Below are 25,307 nucleotides of genomic sequence, written 5' to 3'. Positions count from 1 at the left end.
TTTCTTCCAATAATGATGTTATTCAAGGGTTACTGAAGTGAATCATGTTTTACTACCTAGGTAATTTTTAATAGAAAAGGAACACAATTTAAACACATAGGTTCCATATAATAAAAATGCCGAAAGTTTAAATCGTATGTAGCCTATGTACATGGTTATATGTTGCATCCCTATCTCTACATTTCTGCCGCTTAAATGAGATTTCCTCTTTTTAAAAAAAATTCTATGATATCTGATTTCCAATAAAAACAACAATGGTCACCAGAATTATCAGTAAACATCAAACTCAGGACATTTTAATGTTCCGAGTTTTCCACGTCGGGACGGGGGACATTTTCTTTCAAATCGAGACTAGTGGTAAGTGTAGAGTGAAAGAGAGAGATTCGTTACTATTATAGTTTTAAGTAACTTGAAATATTGAATTAAAATAGAAAAATGTTTATTTCATTTGGAAACAATTACATAACAATCAATTAAATGTATCATTTAAAAAAAATCGTGATGAGTTGTTATCATTCTTGAACTGCTACCACAGGCTGTGGAAGAACATTTCCTGTTACTCTGACGCCGTCTTCGTCAGCGATGTAGGAGACGCTAACAGGCTTTCCTTCAGGACTGGTGTACGCGTAGCCACCTTCTTGTAGGAGAATATAGTCAGTACCATCTCGTCTCAGCTTAAGAATTCCCCGCTTAGTTTCCAGCGCTCCTTGTGGACTCACATAGCTGAAACAAAGGAAATTTAGTAGTTAGTACTTAGTAAATGGAGAACTTTCTTTCCTCGATTTTCAATATCGATGTTTTAACAAATTTTGTATATATGAAAACGAGTCAGTGACTCGGAATTATCACATATACATATAACTTGACCTCCAAACTATAGATTCAGACAATTTTGAGAGCTTATGAAAAAAAAAAGTAAAGATAAGAAATGAGAAGGAGAGAGAAGAAAAATAAAATCAAATGAATGACATGATTTTCAGTTTATCATCCCTTTCAGCTGTAAGGCTATATAATGAGATGTGGACCTACAGCTTAACTTGGGATCCAAACCACAAGAGCTCCAGCTGGGAATCGAACCAGGGTCTCCCGCACCAAAGGTGCGTACGGCAACTGCTTAACCACGAGAGAGCTCAAAATTTAAATGAAAGATGCCCACAATTTTCTATAAGATGTTCATAAATCTTCTTACCAGCTATCCTATATATGATGCACCCATACAACCAATCTGAATCTATATTACTTTTGGAATTCTGAGGACTGATTTTTCAATTTAATCCTTTCTAAGGTCATAGTTGGCTGCTAGTATACTCAATAAACCACACAGAGCAAAACAAACACAGCAAATTTACTTCTAATAGACATGTACAATGGTGACAGACAAATAAGACATATTTTATGATTTTGCAGCTGCTCAATACGTGAATTCATAACTAATCATAAACTGCCAACACTTGTGTTATTCCATTCGTTCTAACGCCGCTAACACTCTAGCCTTCGGTGCGAACGGTCCCGGGTTCGATTCCCGGTGGGGGCACTCGGTCGAATAAATGTAAAAACCTTTTTCAGGCTAGCCATTCTGAATGAGGTTTTCCTGAATTTTCCTCATTCACACCAGGCAAATACCGGCATGGTACCTAACATATAGGTTCCAGGCCGCTTTCTTCCTTCTCTAATCCTTTCTTCCTTTCCTTTCCCCGGATAGTGTGATCGCCGAGGGACATCATCCCTCAAATGTGACGGGCTAAATTGTCATAGATGCCGAAAGCCCAGATATCTAAATCCTAAATCGTCTTCTGATTCTGATTGTAAAAGTCCTGCTTCTAAGCTTTACATTCGGGAGTAGGAAATGACTTGTTTTTAATGGCAAATCATGTTTATTTTTTGTAATAATATAACATAAACCCAAAACTTGTTTCCAAAATGAATAAACTAGGTAGCAGTGTCACGTGTACGTGTTAGTTTCTAGGCTTGATATTTTCTCAATTTATATTGAAACCAGAAGTGGCAGTGGATTCTTTTATTACTTCCAGCTTTAGTAGAGATATTAGAGTTGGGAAGCTTAATTTATTACAGATCTCGCTATTTATTATTGTTATACTCTATAACGATCAACATTTAAGCAGAAAGTAGTTCATTTTTGACATTTCTGGTTTGAATAAAGGGCTAAGAGAGAAGATGGTATTTATTTTTAGAACACTAAATCGATTCCAATAAAAGACTTCTCATTACCTCTTATAGTTTCTCCGGATTAATAATTAAACCGGAAGTAGTGAAGGAGTTCAATCATTTCCTATTTTACTAGTGAGTTAAGGATGGACATGAAACGTGTTTTTGAAACACTTAGTCGATTGCAGAAAATTGCTTCTTGTTATCTATTGCCGGTTTTCTTGCTCTATAGTGATCAACGTAAAATCCTGAAATGATTGGATTCTATTCTTCCGGTGGCTAACAGATTAGCGCAGGCGCCTTTGTCATAGGTGAGCCCCAGGCTTGATTCTCGTCGGGAGCTCATGTGGTTCCGCGTGTGTATTCCACGTTAAGTTATAGGTCCATCTCTCACATAGCCTCGCTGCTGAAAGGGACGCTAAACTAAAAATTAAATCGAATCAAATCTACTCTTCCTGTTTGAATATCACTATATCGAAAACTCGATTCGTAGCTTTGACCCTGTACTTTCTAGCCAAAATTGATGGTGATCCATCAAGTAGTTCTTGAATTTTTTTTTGTCTCTCAGACGGACGGACACACGGACAGAGTAAATATTCTTATTTAAAGAAGTTTTGCTAAACCAAACTTTAAAAAAAATCAAAATGGATATATAATTTTTAAAGATATAACAAATGACTATGAGTAAAGGACAGGACATGGAGTCGCAAGAGCTGTGCGAGAACTTAAAAGGCCGCGCACGTTTTCACTTTGGCACTCGTTGAGATTACGTAGTCAGAACTAAGCTCAGTCTTTTACTTTCCAATTTCGGAAGTTATTAGTTTAGGCAGTCTGGGCAAACATCACAATCGTCCCGAAGAGTACCATTTAATATACATCTAATTGTATAATAGGATTGCTACTACTCTCTCCTTCTCCAAACTTTCACTCAAGAACTGATTAAATTTGAAAATATCCTATAATTAAAATAATAATAATACTAAAAAACGTATGAAAGCAATAATTTTCTAAGTACACTAAAAATAATATTTTGGTGCGTTGAATTATGAAAAGCAACGCCCGCAATTGATTATACTTTTGAACTCACAGGAAGTGGTACCCTAACATCCAGAACAAACTTTATTCCTCAACCTTAGGAAGAGCCAGTGGCGTATAACGATTTTGTTTCGGGGAGGCTTTGCTAACTTTATTCCTGGAAATGTGAAGATTCTGGAAGATATTTCATTTACTTTAATGTAGTAAATAAAATTTCGGGAGAGCTTAAGTCTTAATCCCCCCTTAAATACGCCACTTGGCATCGCTCTTAATATTTTTCGATTGATTTTATTCCAATAAGTAGAAAAAATCTTCTTCCTAATGAAATCTATAAAATGATTTTTCTAAACTTTTTTAAAAGTTATTTTTAAAAAAGGAAGAACTGATTAATCAAAATTATGGTTATGTGATTAAAGTAAATCGCTAAGAACTATATATAGTTTAATAAGTTTTGTATGTGTCATTTACCTGTACGAGAATTGTCCAGCGTTATCAATGGCAAAGTATTGTTGCAATGCAGGCAATACAACTGGCACAGCCACTGGAGGAGCTGGTGCAACGATCACGGTCTCTGGAATTTCTATTAAAGGAGCCACCGCTGCAGATGCCACAGCGACAAACACAAGAATTAAGCAGACCTGAAATAATAACAATTATAATGTTGAATGTGGAAGGTAGGAAGGATATTTTAGCTAAGTTTGTTATTAGGTAAGGTGTAAGTTCAAGAAGAATTAGTTATTGTGATATAATCCCTTGACCTGTGTAAAATTACTATGACTAAATCGGATAGACCAGTGGTCGCACAGCTCACATCTAGTTGAAATACACTTTCATTCGCTCCGAAATACATTATCTTTTTTTATTCACCCACTTTGGCCATTCAATTTCGAAACTTTATCGTATTTATTTAGGCTTATCCAGTGGCTCCTCGTCAAGGAAATCATATCAGTAAAAAATAATAATTTTATTGCTACAAGCTAAGAGGTGAAAACTCACGTAAAGCCCTAATTCTTGTGTTTCTTCTCTTAGTTTGTTACGAAAACATTGTTATTACTACCATGAGGCATTGGACTTATCATACATTTACTTAAGAGTCTTCCTACCCACTGAAAATTTGTTTACAAAAACAAGAATGCTCTCATTTCTTCTTGTTAATTAACAAAGCGGAAGATTGTCATAATTTTTCGATATGTTATAGACATAGGATGGTACTATGTAGCTCTAGGGTCCCTTTCTCGAAAACCTATATATATTTTTATTACATACCGTATGTGATTAAAGTTGCGGTAATTTTGTGAATCAATAAAAGTTTTAAAAACACCAACAAGGCTTATCCAGAGAAAGAAAGCAAAACTGATACAATTTCACGTTCTTTTTCACGCTGTAATGATGAACATTAACATTGATTAATTAATTAAGGGGACAGACTACTAAATACTTTTCAAAAGCTAACAATTTTTCTTTTGCCAGTTTTTCATAAGTGAAAAGAGATAATGAAATATAACTTACCTCAATAATAGATAATGACATTCTACACCCGAAAATACGAATTGGAAGAATTTTCAGTGTTGCCATTCATAGAAAATACAGTGTGACCAGAATTTGAATTACCCAAAAATGTAGGTTATGACAGTGACTAGAAAAAATGAACTCAATGATAATTGATGACTTATCATGCTGTCTGTGTTCCTAGTTAACTACTTTTTAAATATTATTTGTATTAATTTTGTAATAAATATTACAAAATAAATACTTTTAATAAACAGTAGAATTAAAATACAAATATTACTTAAAAAGTAATTAACAAGGAACACAGACAGCATGATAAGTCATCAATTGCTATTGAGTTCATTTTTCTAGTTGCTGCCATAACGTAGATTTTTGGGTAATCCAAATTCTAGTGACACTGTAATTTCTATGGATGGCAACACTGAAAATTCTTCCGATTCGGATTTTCGGGTGTAGAATAACATTATCTATTATTGACGTAAGTTACATTTCATTATCTCTTTTCACTTACAAAAAAGTGTCAAAAGAAAAATTGTTAGCTTTTTAGAAATATTTAGCAGTCTGCCCCCTTAATATTGATGCTTCGATCAATTCAATATAATAGCTCAATTTCCTGCTTCCCCTTAAGCTATGTTATAAATATTTATTTATCATAGGATGACCAAGTCTCCCTCCCCACGGCCAAATATAATCAAATTGGATAGCGCCATAGCCTCCTGAGACCCAAGGCTAAATCAATCGTTTAAAGTAAAAATATTGGTACATATTCCGCCAAATTTGCTTAATTAGCTAAAAAAATATACTAATTTATCGTGTTGTATTCCGTTTAACAGAGTGAAATCTTTAAAAGATATAGAATTTCATAAAATCTACTTAAAAACTGAATTTTGGGACGTTTGAGCGACCCGAAACAATGCTTTTTTGGGACACAGTATGTTATGATGAAAAACCGGGACAATCCTGATTTTCTGGGACGTTTGGCCATTCTAATTTATCATGATAATATTTTCATACTTCAAACATTAAACATTCTCTTCTGGAAACAACTGTTTCTTACGGAATTCAACTTTACATTTATTAATCGTCAGTGAAATCTAAACGTTGTTGAAATATACACTTATATGGATAACTAATAATTATTGGTTTATTAAACAACAACTTAATTTCATAGGACCTTATGCAGAGTCTTTCTGATGCATGATTAGTGCCATACTAAAGAGTTCGACTAACACGTGTTTCCTGCAGTGGTCAGTCCTTTAGTATGACCCTAATCATACTTCGAAACGACTCTGCATAAGGCCTATAGGGTCTTATGCAAAGTCGTTTTTAGCGTAAGAGGGTGATTAACGAGTGATGCTAACTTCCATATTTAGTAACACGTAAGTGAACAGAGATTTATATCGAAGAAGGCAAACCACGAGTTTTCCACAGGGTTGTACAAATACAATGGAAGAAATCAATATAAGAGAGAGGAGGACTTACTTAACTTGATTGCTCCCAAAATATTTGGACAACCTTACCAAAATGTCGAGGTTGGTCTTTGCCGATATGAACCGTTGTTAACTTCGCTTACGTGTTACTAAATATACAGGTTTCAGCATCACACGTTAGTCAAGCTTTTAATACAAAGCTAGAAATGACTCTGCATAAGGCGAATACTGTTTTAACGACTGTTGTTTCCTAAATATTAGTTTGTTATGAATGAAATGTCGCGCCAAATTCGACATTTCAAAGTTAGAAACTAGAATGCCTGGCTATTCAAAATAATTGGCGTTTGCACCCACGCACTTTCCTATTTTTCAGCCAATAATTGAGTTCTGTGGCGAAGGAAATCTGGAGTTTGTGATGAGAAGGAATCTTGAATCACAGGTTGCAATGCCCGATCATTACAGAAGGTCTTTCCTCTCACGAAGCACTCGAGATACCGAGATTGATATTACTCGGTGAGAGAGGTGCCAGGATAATATCGTGTATGAGGAAGGATTTCCAAACTGCAAGCAATGTGTCCATTCATCTTATATATCTAAATCTTATCTGTGGAAGCTGTACAATTTTAAAATCTTACAAAACTATCCTATTTATAAAAGACAAACCCTAATTCATAATAGAAAACAGTTCAGCTAGCAGATGCCACTAGTTCCCTGTCCTCAGCCTCCCTGTCTGATACCGATAAATGTCACTGGTGTGCATAAAATCTGCAGATTTAAAATTATTGTAGTGATTGAGATGCAACTTAAAAACAGCATTGTTTTAAATTATATCAAAAGAGGATAAGCGCCGTATCCATATTGAGATAATTAAGCATTAATGTTTGTGTAACTGCGAGATATTTGGTGGACAAACAAACAAATTAATTAAATGTAAAAATATAGGTCTCTTAACTAACGAAGGCTCAACTGCAACAACTTTTTTTTTTTTTTTTTTTTTTTTTTAAGATTTCCGTTAGTTGGTAAAATAAACCTGCGCCAACCTGTTATACCCAATTCTCAACAATGATTGAATATTCTGTTTAGCACTATATGAGTATTACAAAACACTAACTTCAGACAATGAACGCTAGATTACAAAGAAATCCGTTTACGTACCGGAAGTACAGGTGCGGGAGTTGAGTGAACATCTTTGAATTGTTGAAGAAATACTTGTAATAACTCTTCTACAATAAACCTACACGTTAAACTCCTTATGCTAACTCTATGGTCTATGTATTCTAAAAGGTTCCTTACTGCTGAGACAAAATTCATCATAAGTCAACCAATCAAAATTGTTAGCCTACTAGCTTCGTTCCATGTTGTTAGACCACCGAAAGAACTCCTCTCGAAACTAGAACTTCTATAGACTAATCGAGTCGTTTTCAATCTTTTTTGACTGACTTTGCTTGCCCATGACACCGCGACACACTCTTTTGATGTTTTAGTTAATGATAAGATACACATTATAATAATGTAAACCTATAAATTTCTATAAGGTAGTGACTCTTAAGTAACACTGAACGTTGCTGCTGCTGCTGGGGGCTTTGAGTAGTACAGTCTATCTAAAAATTGATTTTAACTCATTATTACAAGTGCTTCATGATTTTTAAATTCTAAAATTTCATGACACATCTTATAGAACTGCGCGAACCATCAGTGCATCGCGACACTCTAGTTGAGCACGAATATTTAGAATACGAGTAAAGTTTTTGCTAACAGCAGTTTAGTGTCCCTTTTACAAAATGAAATGCAAATGAGACTTGTATCAAAAGATTTATGTGGGTTCCGAACCATACAAATCGCCAACGGGAATCCAACCCGTGTGTCCAGGAGCCATAAACACAATGTGTCCGCTAAACTTACATGTCTAAATCTTATAATGGCAGCTATGAACTTTTAAATCCTTACTATAGAAAAAAAATATTTCTAGTTGCTTCGGTAATTAAATTAGGATCACTATACCAAGTGCTCAGCAACAATCGAACAAAAGTATAGGTCTTAGTACTTACTGTCTTCATCTTAGGAGTAAATGCTAGTGCTTGTAAGCGAAGAGTGTGCTGTACATTTGTGACTTAGCCCTTTTATAACAAAATTTCAGAAAGAAAACAAAAGAAAAAACAAACTTTTCCTAAAACGCAATGCGCGATAATACGGAAGGCGCCTCTATGGACTGGTTTTATGATAAAACTCAAACCGACATCTTGAAATCTCATCGGAAAACATTCTTCCCTTTTATCTTCGGCTATTAGAATATTTTGTTCTACCTTCGATTGTCTGGTAGATCACACAAAGATAAAAAAGAAGAGACAGGCAGTTTGTTGTTTAGTTAGAAAGTAAATGACGTATTTTTAAGATTCACAGACAAATCTACGACAGAGCCATAGCCAGATTTTCTTCGAAATTTCCTCGAAAGACTTGCTTGTCATGTATCAGACTAAATATAATTTCATGACATCAAATCTAAAATAAATAAAATATATGGGCTATTATAATAAAGTTTCTCGCTTCCAATTCTTAAAAACTGAATCATGTTATACAATAGAGGTATTAGTAAGCTATTTGTTTAATAATTATTAAGGAAATAGTTATTGATGTTGTTTCAAAAGTTTGTAAGAAGTAAAATCACTTTATTGCTAGATCCTCATTTCTAGGTTAATTCGAATTCAAGAGAATTGGAGTGCACTAAATTGTAGGGTTAATAACGAACTATATAGTATTTTAAAAATACGAACAATATTGTTATAGACGTTGTCAATTAAATAAACTCACCCAGCTCTAACTTAGAAGAAATTTATCATACTTTATTTTGTATTACAAGTACGAGTTATGTTATTTGTTGAAGTTTTTATCGTCTCTTTTCACCACTGAGGCTATATGAGACGTAGGCCTGTAGCTTAGGGTGGAATCCGAACCATCAGGCACGTAGCCAAGGGGTGGGTCCGGGGGGTCCGGACCCCCCCCCCTTCGGATTCAGAAATGAAAAATATTAAGGAAAGATGAAACAGAAAGAAATGAGAAAGAGATAAATTAGCCTCAAAAATATAAAGCTACAATAAGCGTTTAGTTACTCTTTCTTATGAGGAGCTTTGTGTGGAGAAAACGGAGGGAGGGCGGGGTTCAAGTTGAAATTGGATATTATTGTAACGGAACATTCCGAATTCCATCTAGCTCCATGTTAACCCTATGCAGCGGCGCAAATCTGTCTTCAACATTGGGAGGGACGGGTAAGACAGTTCTATAATTTTTTTAAAGGATGTTCAAAATATTTATGAAGTTGAAAAAGTATGCTACATAGGCACTACCCTTGGATGTTACATCATGCCGTTGCATGATGTCTGACATCTAGTAGTTTTCCGTATATAACACGCATATACTTATGTTACATTCCTCAACTGTATGTTATATACGTCCATTTGTATGTGAGATCCTGACCGCCTGTATTGTTTCATACGGAAAGTACTTACAGATAGAACACTTATACAGAAAGTATTATAAAACATGCGTTATCAGTTATATGTCTGATGTACGTTAAGTCCAAAAACTACAGGAATTACTCATGTAACTTATCTTTTTAAGTATGCCACCTACATTTTTTTCTCAGTGTACACAAATTCGACCCCTTTACCCCAAAATACTTTTGCCCCTCCCAGCAAACATTTCTGGGTGCGCACCTGCCAGAGATGACATCGGTCAATGAAAACTCGACTCACGACCAATTACCCGTCGTGACCCACCACCCACTGGACCCACAACCCACGGTGATCTGACCCACACGACCCACTATGACTCACCACCCACCGTGACCCATTCTCCATGACCCACACTGACCCACCTCCCATCGAAACCCATCGTCATTCATACCCTCCTCTTCACTGACTAAAGAGTTTACACTTGTAATAAAACAATGCTGTGAAATTCTCACTAATCGAAGTTTGAATTTCTACGGTCAATCTCTCAAACAATACGTTACAATAACGGTGGATCTGACCTTCATGATATACCGTAAAATGGTAAAGTGTTTGTGATGGGCCAAATTACGATAAACTTCAATTTAATTATCATATGTAATTATTTTCTTGTTGAATTAGATGCTTTTCAGTGGAAAATAGGATGAAATTTGAACGTCTCAAATCAAAATAAAGTAAACCAACGTAAAGGAAGAAAAACTAAAATTTTCCTTATAATTAAGACTACCGTACAAACTTAAAATTTCCATGTAATTTAAGCTTATAGTACGAATTTTATGTCTATTTTCTCTCAACTTTGCAGCTTGATTACCTTGCGCCCTGAAAGCTAGATATAATAAACACGAGCTTCAGCAATTATTATAAAATGCGAAGCACTGTACCTTTTGTTTCTCAATTAATACTATTTTAAATGTGACTGACCCTGACCACCTAACTTAGTTATCCATTTAATAGGTAGACGCTATTTGAGATCAGCACACGAAACTGTAATTTTCGTCAATAAATTCTTTAAATTCTGACCAATTTTTTAGAAGTGGTACAAAAATTGTCCAGAATTCGATTCAGATGTTTGTCGCATAGCACTAAGGATTTCAGAAAAGATAGGAAAAAAAAAAAACTTGCCATTAGACAAAAATACAAACTTCCTAGCATCTAATACTAGATAACCTCGAAAAATATTTCTGCACATCAATAAAATTAAAATACAGTTGATCCGTGGTTACGAACTTAATCGGTTCTGTAACGCTGTTCATAAACTAAAAATATTTTTAAACCGAAATTATTTTCCCATTGAAATTAATACAAATAATCCGTTCTAGTCACAAAGAAACATGATACTGACATTTTAAGTGCTTTTCTGTGAGATGAAGAATATAGAATGAAAATACCATATTCCTTTTGAGAGACAAATAAAATACACTAAAACAAAATTCAACGAATTAAAACTTAATTACACTAAACTAAACGAAACAGCGTGACAGCTAAACAAACCAACAAATTCGGATTGTCACTATTCATTTCAGCGACTCCAAAAATTATGAATTGGACAATAACATCGGTCAATTTGGACATTTTATTTTTCACACTCTCTTCCCTCATCCCCATGGCAATTAACTAAACTTGGACTTGAACGCCTTCGGGTTTGTCATTATTCATCTGAAGTGACCTCGAAAACTATGGAATCGACATGAATCTCGGTCAATTTGAATATTTTACTTTCCATCTCTGCCCTTTCACTTTTATGCCGATGGGAGCTAAACTTGAACAGCTTCAAGATTGGCACTATTGATCTCAGCAACTCCAAAAGCTATGGATTGGACACTTATCTCGGACAATTTGTGCATTAAATTTTTCAGTCCCTTTTTCCTCATACTGATGGAAATAAACTTGCAATTGAACGACTTCGGGATTTTTACTATGCATCTAAGGGAACCCAAAAACTATGGGTTAGACACAAATATTGACCGTTTTCGATTATTTTTACAAATTAAGACACTACCAATTTTCCATATATAGAAAGTGCCACCCCCTCCATTGTAAAAGAGAATTTTAAAAACATTTTCTGTTTATTTTCAATAAAGAGTTATTATACTGATTTTCAGATCCCTAAGTTGAACGGCTTGGGAGATACTCAATTTTTCGCAAAAATTCGGAGCCCCCTTAGAATATACATTACAATGAAAACGATATGATAACATTTTAATTGGGATTGTGTCCTAACTATTTACCAAAAGTCATTTCATTTGGCTTTGTCATTTGGCCGTAATGATCACTCACACATAGTAACATTCAATTTTTTATATAATATTTAATAATTCATATGTTACAGGTGATTCAAAAATATGTTGTTTCCAGTAGTCAACTCCTCTAATAACGCATAGGCTGTGTCTCGAAAGATAAGTAGAAAGTTCTGTTGCTATTATTACAATTACAAATATCAGCATCCAAAAGTTCTTGAAGTTGTTTTTTCACTTAGATATGAGCTCCTTCATGGCTAAGCGGTTAGCGTACGCGCCTTTGGCGTGGGAGACCCGGGTTTGATTCCCGGGGGGAGCTCATGTGGTTCGGATTCCACGTTAATCAGTAGGTCCACGTCTCATATAGCCTCGCTGCTGAACAGGACGTTAAACTTAAAATCAATCAATAAATTCACTTAGATATACTCATCTCAGAGGGAGGGTCACGAAGTGACTCCGATGAGATCCGAACAAGACAATTGTGTTTGCATTTGGTATATAACTAGACGAATCCCAAGGTTATACGTGGCACCGGGCAAAATGTCGTGAGTTACAACATATTTTGTAATGTAAAAGCTACAAAGCTTACAGAATAGTTTGAACCGTGTCATTTGATCGGAAACGGTTGGGTAAGTGGAAAGCTCGGCAAACACGTATCCCATCATTTTCAAGGGCATACTTTTTGGGATAAAAAAAATTTGCCCCAGGGTCCCCCGCTGGGTCCGAGACGGAGTCCAACTCAAAATTTTCATACGGCAATCGCGGTTAAGTAGCACATCGTTTGAAAGCTGTTGTAAAATGAAAGAAAATGAAGCAAGTTTCGACTCTCTACTACAACAATGTGCAAAATGATGGTAGGTAAAAATGTAAACAAAAACTTAATTGAAAATCTATGGCCGCCTTGAATCCAAGATGGCAGCTTAAAACCTGTGTCTTCATATCAGTACAAATCTTAATCTCTATTTTTCTCTATTATGTATTTAGAAACAAACTAAGAACAATTGAATTTCGATTCACTCCAACTATTATTTCATTCCGTAACAACATACATGGGCGGCGATTAGGGGGGGCAAAGGGGGGCAGTTGCCCCCGCACTTTTTTGAAGTAACCAATTAATGTATATAGTTTCATTTGGAAATGTAACGATTTTGTATGTGTTACTGATTAATAAGAAAAAATGCTGCCATATAATATTTGCTGTTGCGTGAATACGTACCTATTAGTTGTCTTCCCGTGGAGTAAAGAAAGCTACAGTAATTGCGTTTTAATCGCCACAGAAAATAACCCCAAAAAATAACCTATTGGAGCACAATTTCAGCATACTTTCATTTCTTCTTACAAGGGCTCGATATGTTAGTGAGCCGCTTTGAAGCTAATCGAAAGAACATTATGCAAAAAAGTAGGGCCTATTTCACAAGTTATTCTTTAATTGCACAAAAATTGACAGTTCCTAAAATGTCTTTTCTTCTTTCTAAAGTAAGGAATATCGATTAAAAAGAGCGTGATAAGAAACAACTTCTACCTTTTCCATTGTTTTGTAGTGTAATATACGAGTGAAGTGTTGTGTTTAAGGATGTACGAGTGTATATACAATAAAATTTAGTAAATTGAACATAATTCTAGGTTTTAAGTTTATTTTGTATAACTGAAGTGTGGATTGTAAGTATTGTTGTGTTTTGATGTGTTCCAAGAAAGTGAAATCTGCACCTAATGACAACGAACATATTTCAAGAAGTTGCAAAAGCAAATATTTCTTTAAATGTCGTAGCATATGCTTGTAGTATTTACTGTCTTTCATTTTCTAAGAGTAATAACATACATTTAATAGCATGTGTGGAATTAAATATTAAGTTTTTCATTAATTCTCAGTTTCAATATAACTTTTGCAAAACAAGCATCATTATTCATTACTATGATTAATATTATCCCTTCTATTTATTTGTTTTGCAAATTTATTAAATAATCTGATCACACAATTTTCCAGACAGAATTTTAAGATGTTCATGAGCAAGGAATAAAATCTCTTCTTACACTTTCGTTGTTTAAGAGTACAAAGGGCTAGTATCTACTTGCGTTGTTCTTCTTAATTTACTTAATAAACTATTATATACGATATACGGTATTTTAACTGAAAATATAGTATCCTATTAGTTATACAACCTTTCGTCAAACAAAATGTTAGAAACAACCAGGAAAACTAACATTTATATACAAATATTAAGATCATGTCTTGCCCCCTCACTTTTAACGCCCAACCACCGCCACTGACAACATATATGTATGTTTTGTTCCTAATGCACGTTCGTCAAGGTTCTCTCGATATCATTTACGTGACTATAACGAATATGCGATGAACACACGACTCTAACTTCCTATTAATGCTGCTAAACAAAAGCTGAATACCTTCGGGTATTTTTCTAATTTTGTCATACGTAGTTCATACATGAAGGACTTGCTGCACCAGTCACGTTGGGGGCTCTATTGTAAAGTATTGGTGATAGTTACATTTGTATGCCATTCGTTTGTTTGATCGCAATATTTCAACCGATACCAAATATATAAGAAAACGTTCATTTACAAGATTGGCGAGCAGTACCAAATCATGGGTAAATCATTTCAGTGCATCGAGCTGCGCAAACTACTGTATGTTGGTTTGTCACAAAATTCCACGAAACAGCATATTTATATACAAACGCATTTTTCACGCTGGCAGCCATATTGGATCACTAATGATACTCTTTGATATTTTGTGAATATTGACTCAAAACGTAAATACCGCATTTCGCTTCTCGAACACCAGTAGTTTGAGCTGGACATGCGTTCGATACATAGTGCGTCATGTTGAACTCAAGATGTCGCTTTTTTTAACATTTCGCATCTTTTCGTCACCTACTGATCAACATTCATGCCAAATTTGGTTTTCCCAGCTTCAGCAATTTGGTATGCCTATCCTTTCAATGTAGATTTTAAGCGGCCATTTTGGATTGAAGGTGGACATAGATTTTCAATTAAGCTAAAGTTTACATTTTGACCCGCCACCATTTTGCACAGAGTTGCCATAGAAAGTCGAGACTTGTTCCATCTACTTTAATTTAACAACAGCTTTCAAACGATGTGTTACTTAACCTCCATTGCCACTTGAAAATTTTGAAAATTTTGAAATGAAATGAAATCTTTAAGTTTTACGTCCCACGATTATGCCGGTTAGGCTAAAGGAGGCGGTGATGATGAGAAATTAATGAAATGGGGGAATGAAGAAAATGGGAGGAAACGGGAGAACGGTGTTTGTCCACCACAAAGTCTATGCTGCGCGAGCTGGGATCGAACCAAGGACCCCAAGCACGGGAGGTGAACGCTCTACCACTGAGCCACGAACCCCTTGAAAATTTTGAGTTGGACCCCGTCTGGGACCCTGCGGGGAACCCTGGGACAAAATTTTTACCCTAAAAAGTGTGTTCTTGAAAATGATATGTGTTGGCCGAGGTTTCCATTTACCAAACAGTTTCCGAACAAGTGAGTCGATTCAAACTATTCTGTCAGGTAATTTTTTGTAGCTTTAACATTACAAAATATGTTGTAACTCAGGATATTGCGCCCGGTGGCACGTATAACTTTGGGATTCGTCTAATTATAACATATCAAATTCAAACACAGTTCTGTCTTTCGGATCTCAGCGGAGCAACTTCGTGAATCTCCCTTGTCAAGTAAGTAAACAGAAATGAAAAAGGAAGAAAAATGGAAGAATTGAAAGTAAAACGAAGACAAATTCACCAGTGTTCCGAAGATGCTGTTTACAATGCGCTGAGTAGAGTGGATCGGTAGACCAAACTGGGACATGATTAGTCGGTAAGTCAAAATGGGTAACGGAAGGTGGTCGGTTGCAGTGGGTCACGTCCTGTTGGCCCACGACCCACTGACCCATTCACAAATCTTCAAGACATTTCATTTTCAGTCTTTATTTACTCTTACTAAAATCTACCACCGCTTCTGGTTTCAATATTATTTTTTTAATGTATCACACAAATGAATTTTTTTTTCAAGTGGGGTATGTGTAATCATGTCTATTAAAGCTTTTAGAGTCATTTTTTCACAACTGAAGTTGTATGAGATGTAACCTACAGTTTAAAATGTAATATGGACCATCGCAATGAGTTCAATTCTCCTCCCATCAGGAATCGAATCTTCAATCCCGTGTACCAAAGGTGCTCCTGCACTAACCACTTTTGTCTTCCAACTTTTTAAAATTTATACAACGGGAACACCTGATTCCATGGTTCATCTGGTTACTCTCATTTAATATTTTTCTTAATCCACTACGACAGGGGATTGAATACAGAAATATGTAAAATTGTATCCTTGGTTCTCTCCTAATTACTCTATCAACCATTGATTTTTCCAACATAAAAATTTCCGGCGTTTTAGGTGACATGAGAATTTCCTACATCTAATCCTATCTCGCCTACAATGGTGACTGGGGTATTTCTGTACTAAATCGGGAAGTTCTGTACTAGTAATATTAGCCATCATTACTACGAAACTAAGTTATCAACACTACCCCATCAGGATGCCGCGGTCGGCAAGAGGGATTGCCGCCGTCGACGGTGGCAGGCCGCCGGTAGGCAGCCGGCACCCGTCCGCGGCGGCACGACGATCTACTTGTTCAAAATTGCCGACCTTTTGCCGAGGCGGCAAGCGGTCGAAAATCGTAAAAAAAAATGCCCTCTGCCGACTCTTTGCCGACTGTTGCCGACCGCCAGGGTCGGCAAAACAGTCGGAAAGACCTCTTTCCGACCCTCTGCCGACTCCTTATGCCGGCCTCTTTTCGACGGCGGCGCCGGCGCATTTACTGCACCTTTACGGCTGTTTGCCGACTGCTCGGCAAGGCAACTTTCCGACGGCGGCGCCGGCGCATTTAATGCTCATTTCCGGCTGTTTGCCGACTGCTCGGCAAGTCAACTTCTCGACGGCGGCGCCGGCGCAGTTAATGCTAATTACCGGCTGTTTGCCGACTGCTCGGCAAGGCAACTTTCCGATGGCGGCGCCGGCGCATTTAATGCTCATTTCCGGCTGTTTGCCGACTGCTCGGCAAGTCGACTGTTCGACGGCGGCGCCGGCGCATTTTATGCGCCTTTCCGGCTGTTTGCCGACTGCTGGAAAGGACCTCTTTTCGACGTCGGCTTCCCGATTCTCCCACTGGCGGCATCCGACTTCTTGCCGCCGTCGAAAAGTGGCCCTTTGCCGACTGGAAATCAACGCTTCAGGAAGGCAAAATTTTCATCAGCTTTTACATTAGTCTTGCCTAAGTCTTCCTCCATGCTATGATTTCTCGACAAGGAGCACCCTTGGAAGTTCTTGAAGTATAATACTTGCATTCTTCTGTGTGTCCCAGTATAAAATTTGTTCTTTTTGCTTTTTTGCAGCCGTTTCAGCCAAAAAACAAGAAATTGAATGGGACATGGAAGTATTATATACTTTCAGAACTAGCAATTGTGCCCTTCATGAGAAATCATAGCACGGAGGCAAACTTAGGCAAAGCTACTCTAAAAAGTGGTGAAAATTTTGCCTTCCTGAAGGGTTGATATCCAGTCGGCAAAGGGCTACTTTTCGACTGCGGCAAGAGGTCGGATGCCGCCTGTGGAAGAATTGAGAAGCTGACATCGAAAAGAGGTCCTTTCGAGCACTCGGCAAACAACCGGAAAGGCGCATAAAATGCGCCAGCGCCGCCGGTGGAAAGTTGCCTTTCCGACCAGTCGACAGACAGCAGAAAAGATGCGTAGCACTGCAATGAAAATCATGGCGGATTCCCACCAGTAATAAAAATGAAATGTAATCTTTAATTTTACGTCCCACGGTTATGCCGGTTAGGCTAAAGGAGACGGTGATGATGAATAATGAATGAAATGGTGGAATGAAGAAAGTGGGAGGAAACGGGAGAACCCCGAGAAAACCCACGCATACGGTGTTTGTCCACCACAAAGTTCACTTGGCGGGAGCAGGGCGGCACCAGAGGTGAACGCTCTACCACTGAGCCACCGCGGCCCTCCCCCACCAGTATATTGCACTCGGTACATACGCAGTACATTTCTACAATTCTCAGTACGATTTAAGTGCTATATAGAGGAAAAGTATCTGGAAATGACTTACAAATGCTTAACAGCGAACTAAAAATAACAACTGAGCAGCTAATAATGAACGTTAAGAATAATTCAATTAACATGTCTGTGCGCCTAATGTGAAAAACTTATAACAGTCAGTACATTTTCCCCCTGAAAGCACATCTTTCACTATCACGACCACTAGGAACAACACTGTTCTATGCAATCAAAATTTGCTAGTTGCAAACGCTTTCTTCGAAAAAAAAAAAAAAAAAAAGCCGCAGCAATCCGTCGGAAATACGGTCTTTTTAGGTTGTCGTTTTCCCATCAACTATTGGAAAAGGATTTTAAACGTCAATGATTTTCTAAATTTTTTTAAAGTACAAGGGTCACACTCCCAATGGAAAATGAGATTTAAATAAAAATTAATGAAGTAAAAATTATAAATAAAAATACTGTAATAAAAGGTATGTGGTGGCGGAGAGATTCAAACCGAGCCTACACGCAAAAAAAAAAAAAAAAAAAAGGTTAAAGTAAACAAGAAAAAGGTGGACAGTAACCATGTTAGTTTGTCAATATATGGAAAACAGAGACGTGTATCCAAGCAGCCAAGCCAAAATGTCTCTGCATTTGTTGTAACTTTGGTATAAAAAAAAAAAAAAAAAAAAAAAAAAAAAAAAGTGGCTGGAGCGATCACTTGTCTGCTTACACCCATGACTATATTCGTAGAAACCAAACACTGAAATGCACTAAACACAAGTTCTAACGACTAAGCTGTCAGTTATAACTCTATGCCTTAAATATTTATTTAAATACACTTTAAAAGTGGAAATCATATTAAGATAAAATAATAATTAACAAGTAGGTAACTAATTGTTCATTTAATTCGTTCCTATATGATTTATACATTAATTGTATACAATGAAACAGAAAAATGTGAGAAAATAATTTATATCGTAAATGAAACAGCCACATGTACAGTATACTCATAGTGCATACCCATTATATAGAGAAAAAAGGTTAATGAAGTCATTTACATAAAAAATGAAGTGTTTTAACATAATACTTTGCAAAGATCCTTTGTTTTAAAGGAATTCTTTAAGAGAATAAATGAAGGGAAGATCACAATTTTTTCTGGTCTATATTAGCACTAAAAACACACCAAATTGTATTAACAAAATACAATGCACATCGTATTAACTTATATACATTAGCCTATGTAATGAACCTTATCATCATTTAGAAGTTATATGTAATATACCTTCGGATGTACTACTACTTTTTTTTAAAAAAAGAACAGAAATTTGTAGCATTCCATAACATTGAGTTTTAACACAGATAGCCTTCATACAGTATGTAAAATCAGAAAAGCAAATATATATGAAGTGATTACAATGTTCAAAACAGCACTATATTATTCTAAAAAAATTCCTGCTATCCATATTTTGTCTTGAATAACTCAGCCATTTTTCTTTTTTAGCCCATTGATATATACGAGGAAATCTTCCTCTGTTTCTTTGAGATTTTAAGGGTTTTACTTTTTATTATTTTTCTTCAGGTCTATTTAAATGTCTCTTACATTGTGGAAATAAAATTCTGTGTTGTATATTTTTAATATTCATAGATGACATCTAATTTAAATAATAATATACTTATATATACTAAAAGATCATTTTGACAAAGCAAGGGACATTTAAATAGATATTCAGAAGAAATGAGTAAAATCAGAACATCAAAAATTTTATTCATTTCAAAGAAAAGGAAGAATACTTCCCCTACAAATCAATGGGATAGAAAAGAAAGGAGGTGATGGTACCGTTAAGGAGCTTGTACTCTGAGAAATATAATTACACTTTCTCTCTTAACTGATTCCACGCAAAAAAAAAAAAAAAAAAAGTTAAGAACAATATCAAACAACAGTTGTCTTTATAATTGAAGAAAACTTCAAACCTATGAAATAGTAATGTAGAATTTAAATAGCTCAGAATCAGGATTGTGAGAATATAGAGAGATACAGAAAATTTTACAACACTGCATAGAAAAGATGTAGTAATAATAAAAAAAGAATTTAACGACAAAAACTGGGATAGGGAGACTAAGGTAATATTGGCAAAACAAAAATCAATTTCAAAGCCGTAATTCTCAATATTCGCTTGAAAGGTAAGTGATGACCATAATTCCCGTGTGATTTGAAATAAACCGCATTAAAATGGGAAATTTTTTACAAATGTTATGATTGAATGAAATTCACCCCTTCTAAAAGGAAAAAAAAACTGTAGTCCCACATATATCCTACCACTCTTCACAAATATCTTTAAGGATGTTAGTACATATGATTTTTGTCAATACTCTCCGTTAGTGGCGTAGGGAAGGGGGGCCCAGAGAGGCCGGGCCCCCAAAGAGGTCCGACAATGTAGTTTGATGTTTGTAATTTTTTATATATTTTTATGTTTATATATTTTTTGTTCTGAATTGTTCCATATGTACCTATAACAGCACTTGCCCCACCAAACACACATCCTGGCTACGCTACTGCTCTCTGTGGGTCTTCTTCCATTGCAACACATCTGTATTTCTTGAGCAACATTTCCCCTTGCTTCCAGAAATAAATGAACTATCTAAAATAGAACAAATATAATGCTTTGTAAAATATACTCTTCAATGTGTACGGCGTTGGCACATCACGTATATTTATTACAATCGAAAATATACTTCATCACACCAAAACCAAACCAAACTACACAGTGTAATAGACCTTGTTGCAATGAACCGGCTTCAACGCTATATGTTAGACGCTATATGTTACAAGAAAACATGTAAGAGTAATGAAAACTATAGTCACTGATGAAGAATTCAATTACGTCGAAACAGTTAACTTTTACTTAACCTTTTGTCACTCGCGCTGTTGGAAAAAAACAAACAGGTGAGTAAAAACTAATGATTTTTACGAATGGGTCGCATTAGCGGAGTCACCCTCACTCCTATTCCTCAAGTGGCTCCTTCCCCTCTATCACCCTAAAGCTCGCTGACGTGCTGCAATTGTAGTAGCTTCCAGTACAGGTTGAGGAAATAGTTTCGTCTGCGTTTGCTTTTTTCAAACGCGCGAGTAGTTCCGTGATAACACTAGCAAACATATATTTTTATGGAGTTTGAAATTTTCCAACGCGCGATCGTTAATGTGATAATTATTGTTTATGAGTGAAGTTTTGTTTTTCTAAGCAACGTCTCGCTTCTTGAATAGAAGTGAGATAGAGAAGTGGCTTGACAATATTAATGATGAGTCTGATGTTAACTATCGAAAATTAGTGGCTGCTGAAAGTGATGCGAATTGAAGTAATGAAAAAGTGAATGAAGATGATATTGATCATGATAGTGAAGCAGATAAGAACAGTGTAGATGCAGATTCAGATGCAAACGATATGGATGTGAATTACAGTTACAGTGAAAATATTGTTTCATTGGGAAAGACAGGAAAACAAAATGTAAATAGTAACTGGCAGCACCAGCAAAGACAAAGTGTAAAAACATTGTGAAAAAGATGCTAGAACCGAAGTTTACTGCTAAGGGTATCACTGAGTAAACAGTTTTTTTTTTTCGAAATTTATCGATATAGCCGTGATTGATGAAATTGTAAAATGTACTAACAATTATTTGGATAAATTACGAACAAGTTTAGGCGAAGAACGCACTGCAACTGTACAGCAACTTCAAGAGCAAAATTAATGACTTTATTTCGACGTCTTTATTTGATTGCCAAAAGAAAGGAGCACGTGATGATGTACGATCACTGTGGACATGTGACGGAACAGGAATTCCAATCGTAAGAGCAGCAATGAGTTACACGAGCTTTTTACTGCTACTCAGGGCATTAGATTCGATGATTTCGAAAGCCGATCTCAGAGAAGAGATATTGACAAGCTATAGATATACCACATTGACTTGACACCTAGTTTTCTGTTCCAAGCGTTGCTATCGGCTGAAGGAATTCACTCCCTTTCGCCAAGGCTCTCTCGTTTAGCAACAGCTGAACCCTTATTGGCTCAACGCGTGGATGTGTCGATGGTTTGAACTTTAGTTCGCATTTTTGCCACGGATCAAGACATTTTGACAGCACTATAGCAACAATTCCAAATATCCTAAGTATTTACTCAACAATTGCATGCATTACTTCAAATAAGTTTACTAAATATATTGTTTGTATCTCAAAATGTCAATGTTGGAAAAAAGCAAACGCGCGAGTAGTTATGTTACTAAATTTGGCGCGAGTGACAAAAGGTTAATCTTTATTACAACAGTACGGTCGCCACCCCAAACGAGAATCAGAAAAGAAAAGAAATCCTGCCGTATATCCAATGGTAGGAATTAGAGTTTCTTGAGAAATCTTTGAAACATTACCTTGAAGCTGCAAGTTAAACAATAAATCCCTAAGTCCCTCACCAGACAAAAAGATGTATTAAAATAGAATATTATATTTAGTGAAGATAGCATTATATTACTTTGAAATAGAACTTCGATACGCGTCAGGGTTTTGCGACACTATTGTATTGGCAATTGAGAATTTTGTATTCGGCTGAATACAATATATTACATCTTAAAATAAAACCTTGTTAATGGAACAAATAAAATGCACATATACTTAAATAAACTACAGGTAAAATCGATCAGGTGGGCAAAAATGATAAAAGTTTCAAAACAAATACATTTTATGTTCTCCTAGGAGTCAATTTGAGTAACATATCTAAAACACAAACCATCTGTAATAAGAATTCAATCGAATGAACATAACTTTGAGAAACGCTATAAAAAAAAAAAAAAAATCACAAAACTATAACTTTACATTTGTTCGTTTGTCTGCCGAGCTCCTTTATGGCTGAGAGGTTAGTGTACGCGTCTTAGGCGTGGGTGACCCGGGTTTGCTTCCCGGAGAGAGCTCACGTGGTTCGGATTCCACTTTAATCAGTAGGTCCCGTCTTATATAGCCTCGCTGCTGAAAGGGACGTTAAACACAAAATCAACTCAACTTTCGGCCTTTTAAGTTAAAATTTTCAGAGTACAAGCACGAGACACTCTAAATTCCCTGTTTAGATTTTGGCGGCATACCAACGTAATATATCAAAATGGCGGCCATTTTGTCAAATGAACGAGTATCTACGCTACGAAGCGCAATTTTCAGTCTTTTAAGTTGAAATTTTGACGGTAGAAGCACAAGATATGCTAAATTTGCTGTGTAGATTTTCTCGGCGGTCCAATGTAAAAAAAAAATAATCAAAATGGCGGCCATTTTTTCAAAACGGCAGTGAGTAGAAAATTGTTGCAAGTTGTGACAATGACAATATTGAAATATAAATCACATTTTAACACTTTTACCCCAAAGACATTGAAATATTTCGAAAAAAAAACGATTAAACCCGAAAAAAACCAATTAAACTCGAAAAAACCCGAAAAAATGGGCCCAGGTGGGTTTGCCTTTTTCAAAAAAGCCCGGGTTTTTTCAAACCCTCGTTCATGATGAGCTTTTCTCCTCAAAAAAGTTTTAATAGTAGTCGCTAATGGTTTTCTACAGATGTTAATGTTAAATTCTTAAATTTTTTCAAACTTCCGATGTCCAAGTTTTTGTACCTACACATCGTGAAACAGTGTCAGGAGAAAGGGTTAACACTCGGAAAATGAAAATGAAATATTTGAGTTTTACGTCCCACGGTTATGCCGGTTAGGCTAAAGGAGACGGTGATGATGAGAGATGAATGAAAATGGTGGAATGAAGAAAGTGGGAGGAAACGGGAGAATCCCGAGAAAACCCACGCACACGGTGTTTGTCCACCACGAAGTTCACTTGACAGGAGCAGGGTTTGAACCAGGAATCCCATGCACCAGAGATGAACGCTCTACCACTGAGCCACCGCGGCCAGCAAAAAATCAAAATAAGACAGTCTGGTGCAGGTGTAGTTTTGGTGCACTACATTTTGGAAGATTTACAGGTAAAATTCAATACTTTCCATGGAAAGATATGTTTATAAGGAACGAATTTCTACAGGTAACTTAAATACATACAATGTAATACAACTGTATCTTACGTTTACTAATGTTAAACCATTACAAGTGCTTTATGACGAATAAAACAAATGAGTGCATATGAAAAATGGCTCTATTAGATGTTATTTTCCACGGGCGGCTTATTTCTGCACCGTGTACACCGGCATCATATTTCTGCACAGTGTGCAGAACCTGTATTTTGTTTACAAGTGGAGAGTTACTAGTATGAAACAACAACAAGTGTTGTTGAAACTTGTATTATTCTCAAAACGCACTTCCTTCCACTACCCTCACTTCTCCGCATACACACTATCGCAGACGTGCCTGCTCCCTTCGGACGTATTCCCGCGCGGGCCCACCAGCTTCGCCCTATCTGACTCGGTTCAATAGCATTCGTGCTATTTAGTGGCCACCCAGCACATATTGTTTTGTGCTTTTTTGCGCTGTTTTTATGCTAGACATCTGGAAGCCTTATTTATACGGAAATCGTAAAAGAATTATAATTTTTCAACAATTACTTCTAGAGGTCCCCTTGAATTTTATTTATGCCAAGTAAAATATATTCCGCCCATTTGAAACCGACTAGGGGACAATAAAAAAGAAACTGGTGAAAGAATTATAATTTTTCAATTTTTTTTAGTATTGCGCCACAAGTAAACCTGTACACAAGAGCGTTTAACCACTACCTCATTTCTCCTTTTTTTTTTTTTTTTTTTTTTTAATTGGAAGTTTTCGCTCACATATGAAACAAGTCCTGCAGTATATAATCTAGTGGATCTTATTAGGTTACTAAAGATACACTAAATACTAGAGAATACTAAAGGAACACAAACCTTGTCATGGCACAAGCATTATGAGAAATTGTCCACGTTTCTCTAAGATAATTATCTTGCTTTTTGGTATTTCGGCTTAAAACTTATGTACAAATCCGAATTTGTGTTCGTTCAGGTTTATTTTCGGCGCACCACCCGAAATAATTGATGAAAAATTTTCATTATTTCACCAATTTCCTTCTTATTGCTTCTAAAATATTTCCACTGGGCGACATGAAAATATCACACCTGGCATAGATAAAATTATTAACTGCTTCTAGCAGCCATGTTATCCTTTAACCTCCAGTTGGTTACCGATTAATTTTCTCAGTGTACCACTCACCGCGCTGACGTTTTCCCCTGGAGTAGGATTTCTGCTTGGAAATAGCGTTCCTTTGATTGTATTATAAAAGTGCAGCCTGTATACCACCTCACTTTATTAAGTATTTTAGCCATAAGAAAAGGTTGCGGGTCACTTTCTCAC

At 36.1% G+C, this 25,307-nt stretch overlaps 1 protein-coding gene across 1 annotated transcript; it reads right to left on the bottom strand.

Annotated features, from left to right (window-relative positions):
* Positions 1-422: 422 nt before the first annotated feature.
* Positions 423-8,342, bottom strand: LOC145686608 (larval cuticle protein 1-like). The gene is made up of 3 exons (XM_081760065.1): positions 8,189-8,342; positions 3,670-3,839; positions 423-723 (listed from the first exon to the last, which is right to left on the bottom strand). The coding sequence occupies exons 1-3, from the start codon at positions 8,195-8,197 to the stop codon at positions 513-515; spliced, it is 390 nt and encodes a 129-aa protein (XP_081616191.1). The 5' UTR covers positions 8,198-8,342; the 3' UTR covers positions 423-512.
* Positions 8,343-25,307: the final 16,965 nt, after the last annotated feature.

Source organism: Thermobia domestica, chromosome 5, assembly GCF_964235325.1.
Source record: "Thermobia domestica chromosome 5, izTheDome1.hap1.1, whole genome shotgun sequence".
NCBI lineage: Eukaryota > Metazoa > Arthropoda > Insecta > Zygentoma > Lepismatidae > Thermobia > Thermobia domestica.
This window is presented reverse-complemented; position numbering and strand designations above follow the sequence as displayed.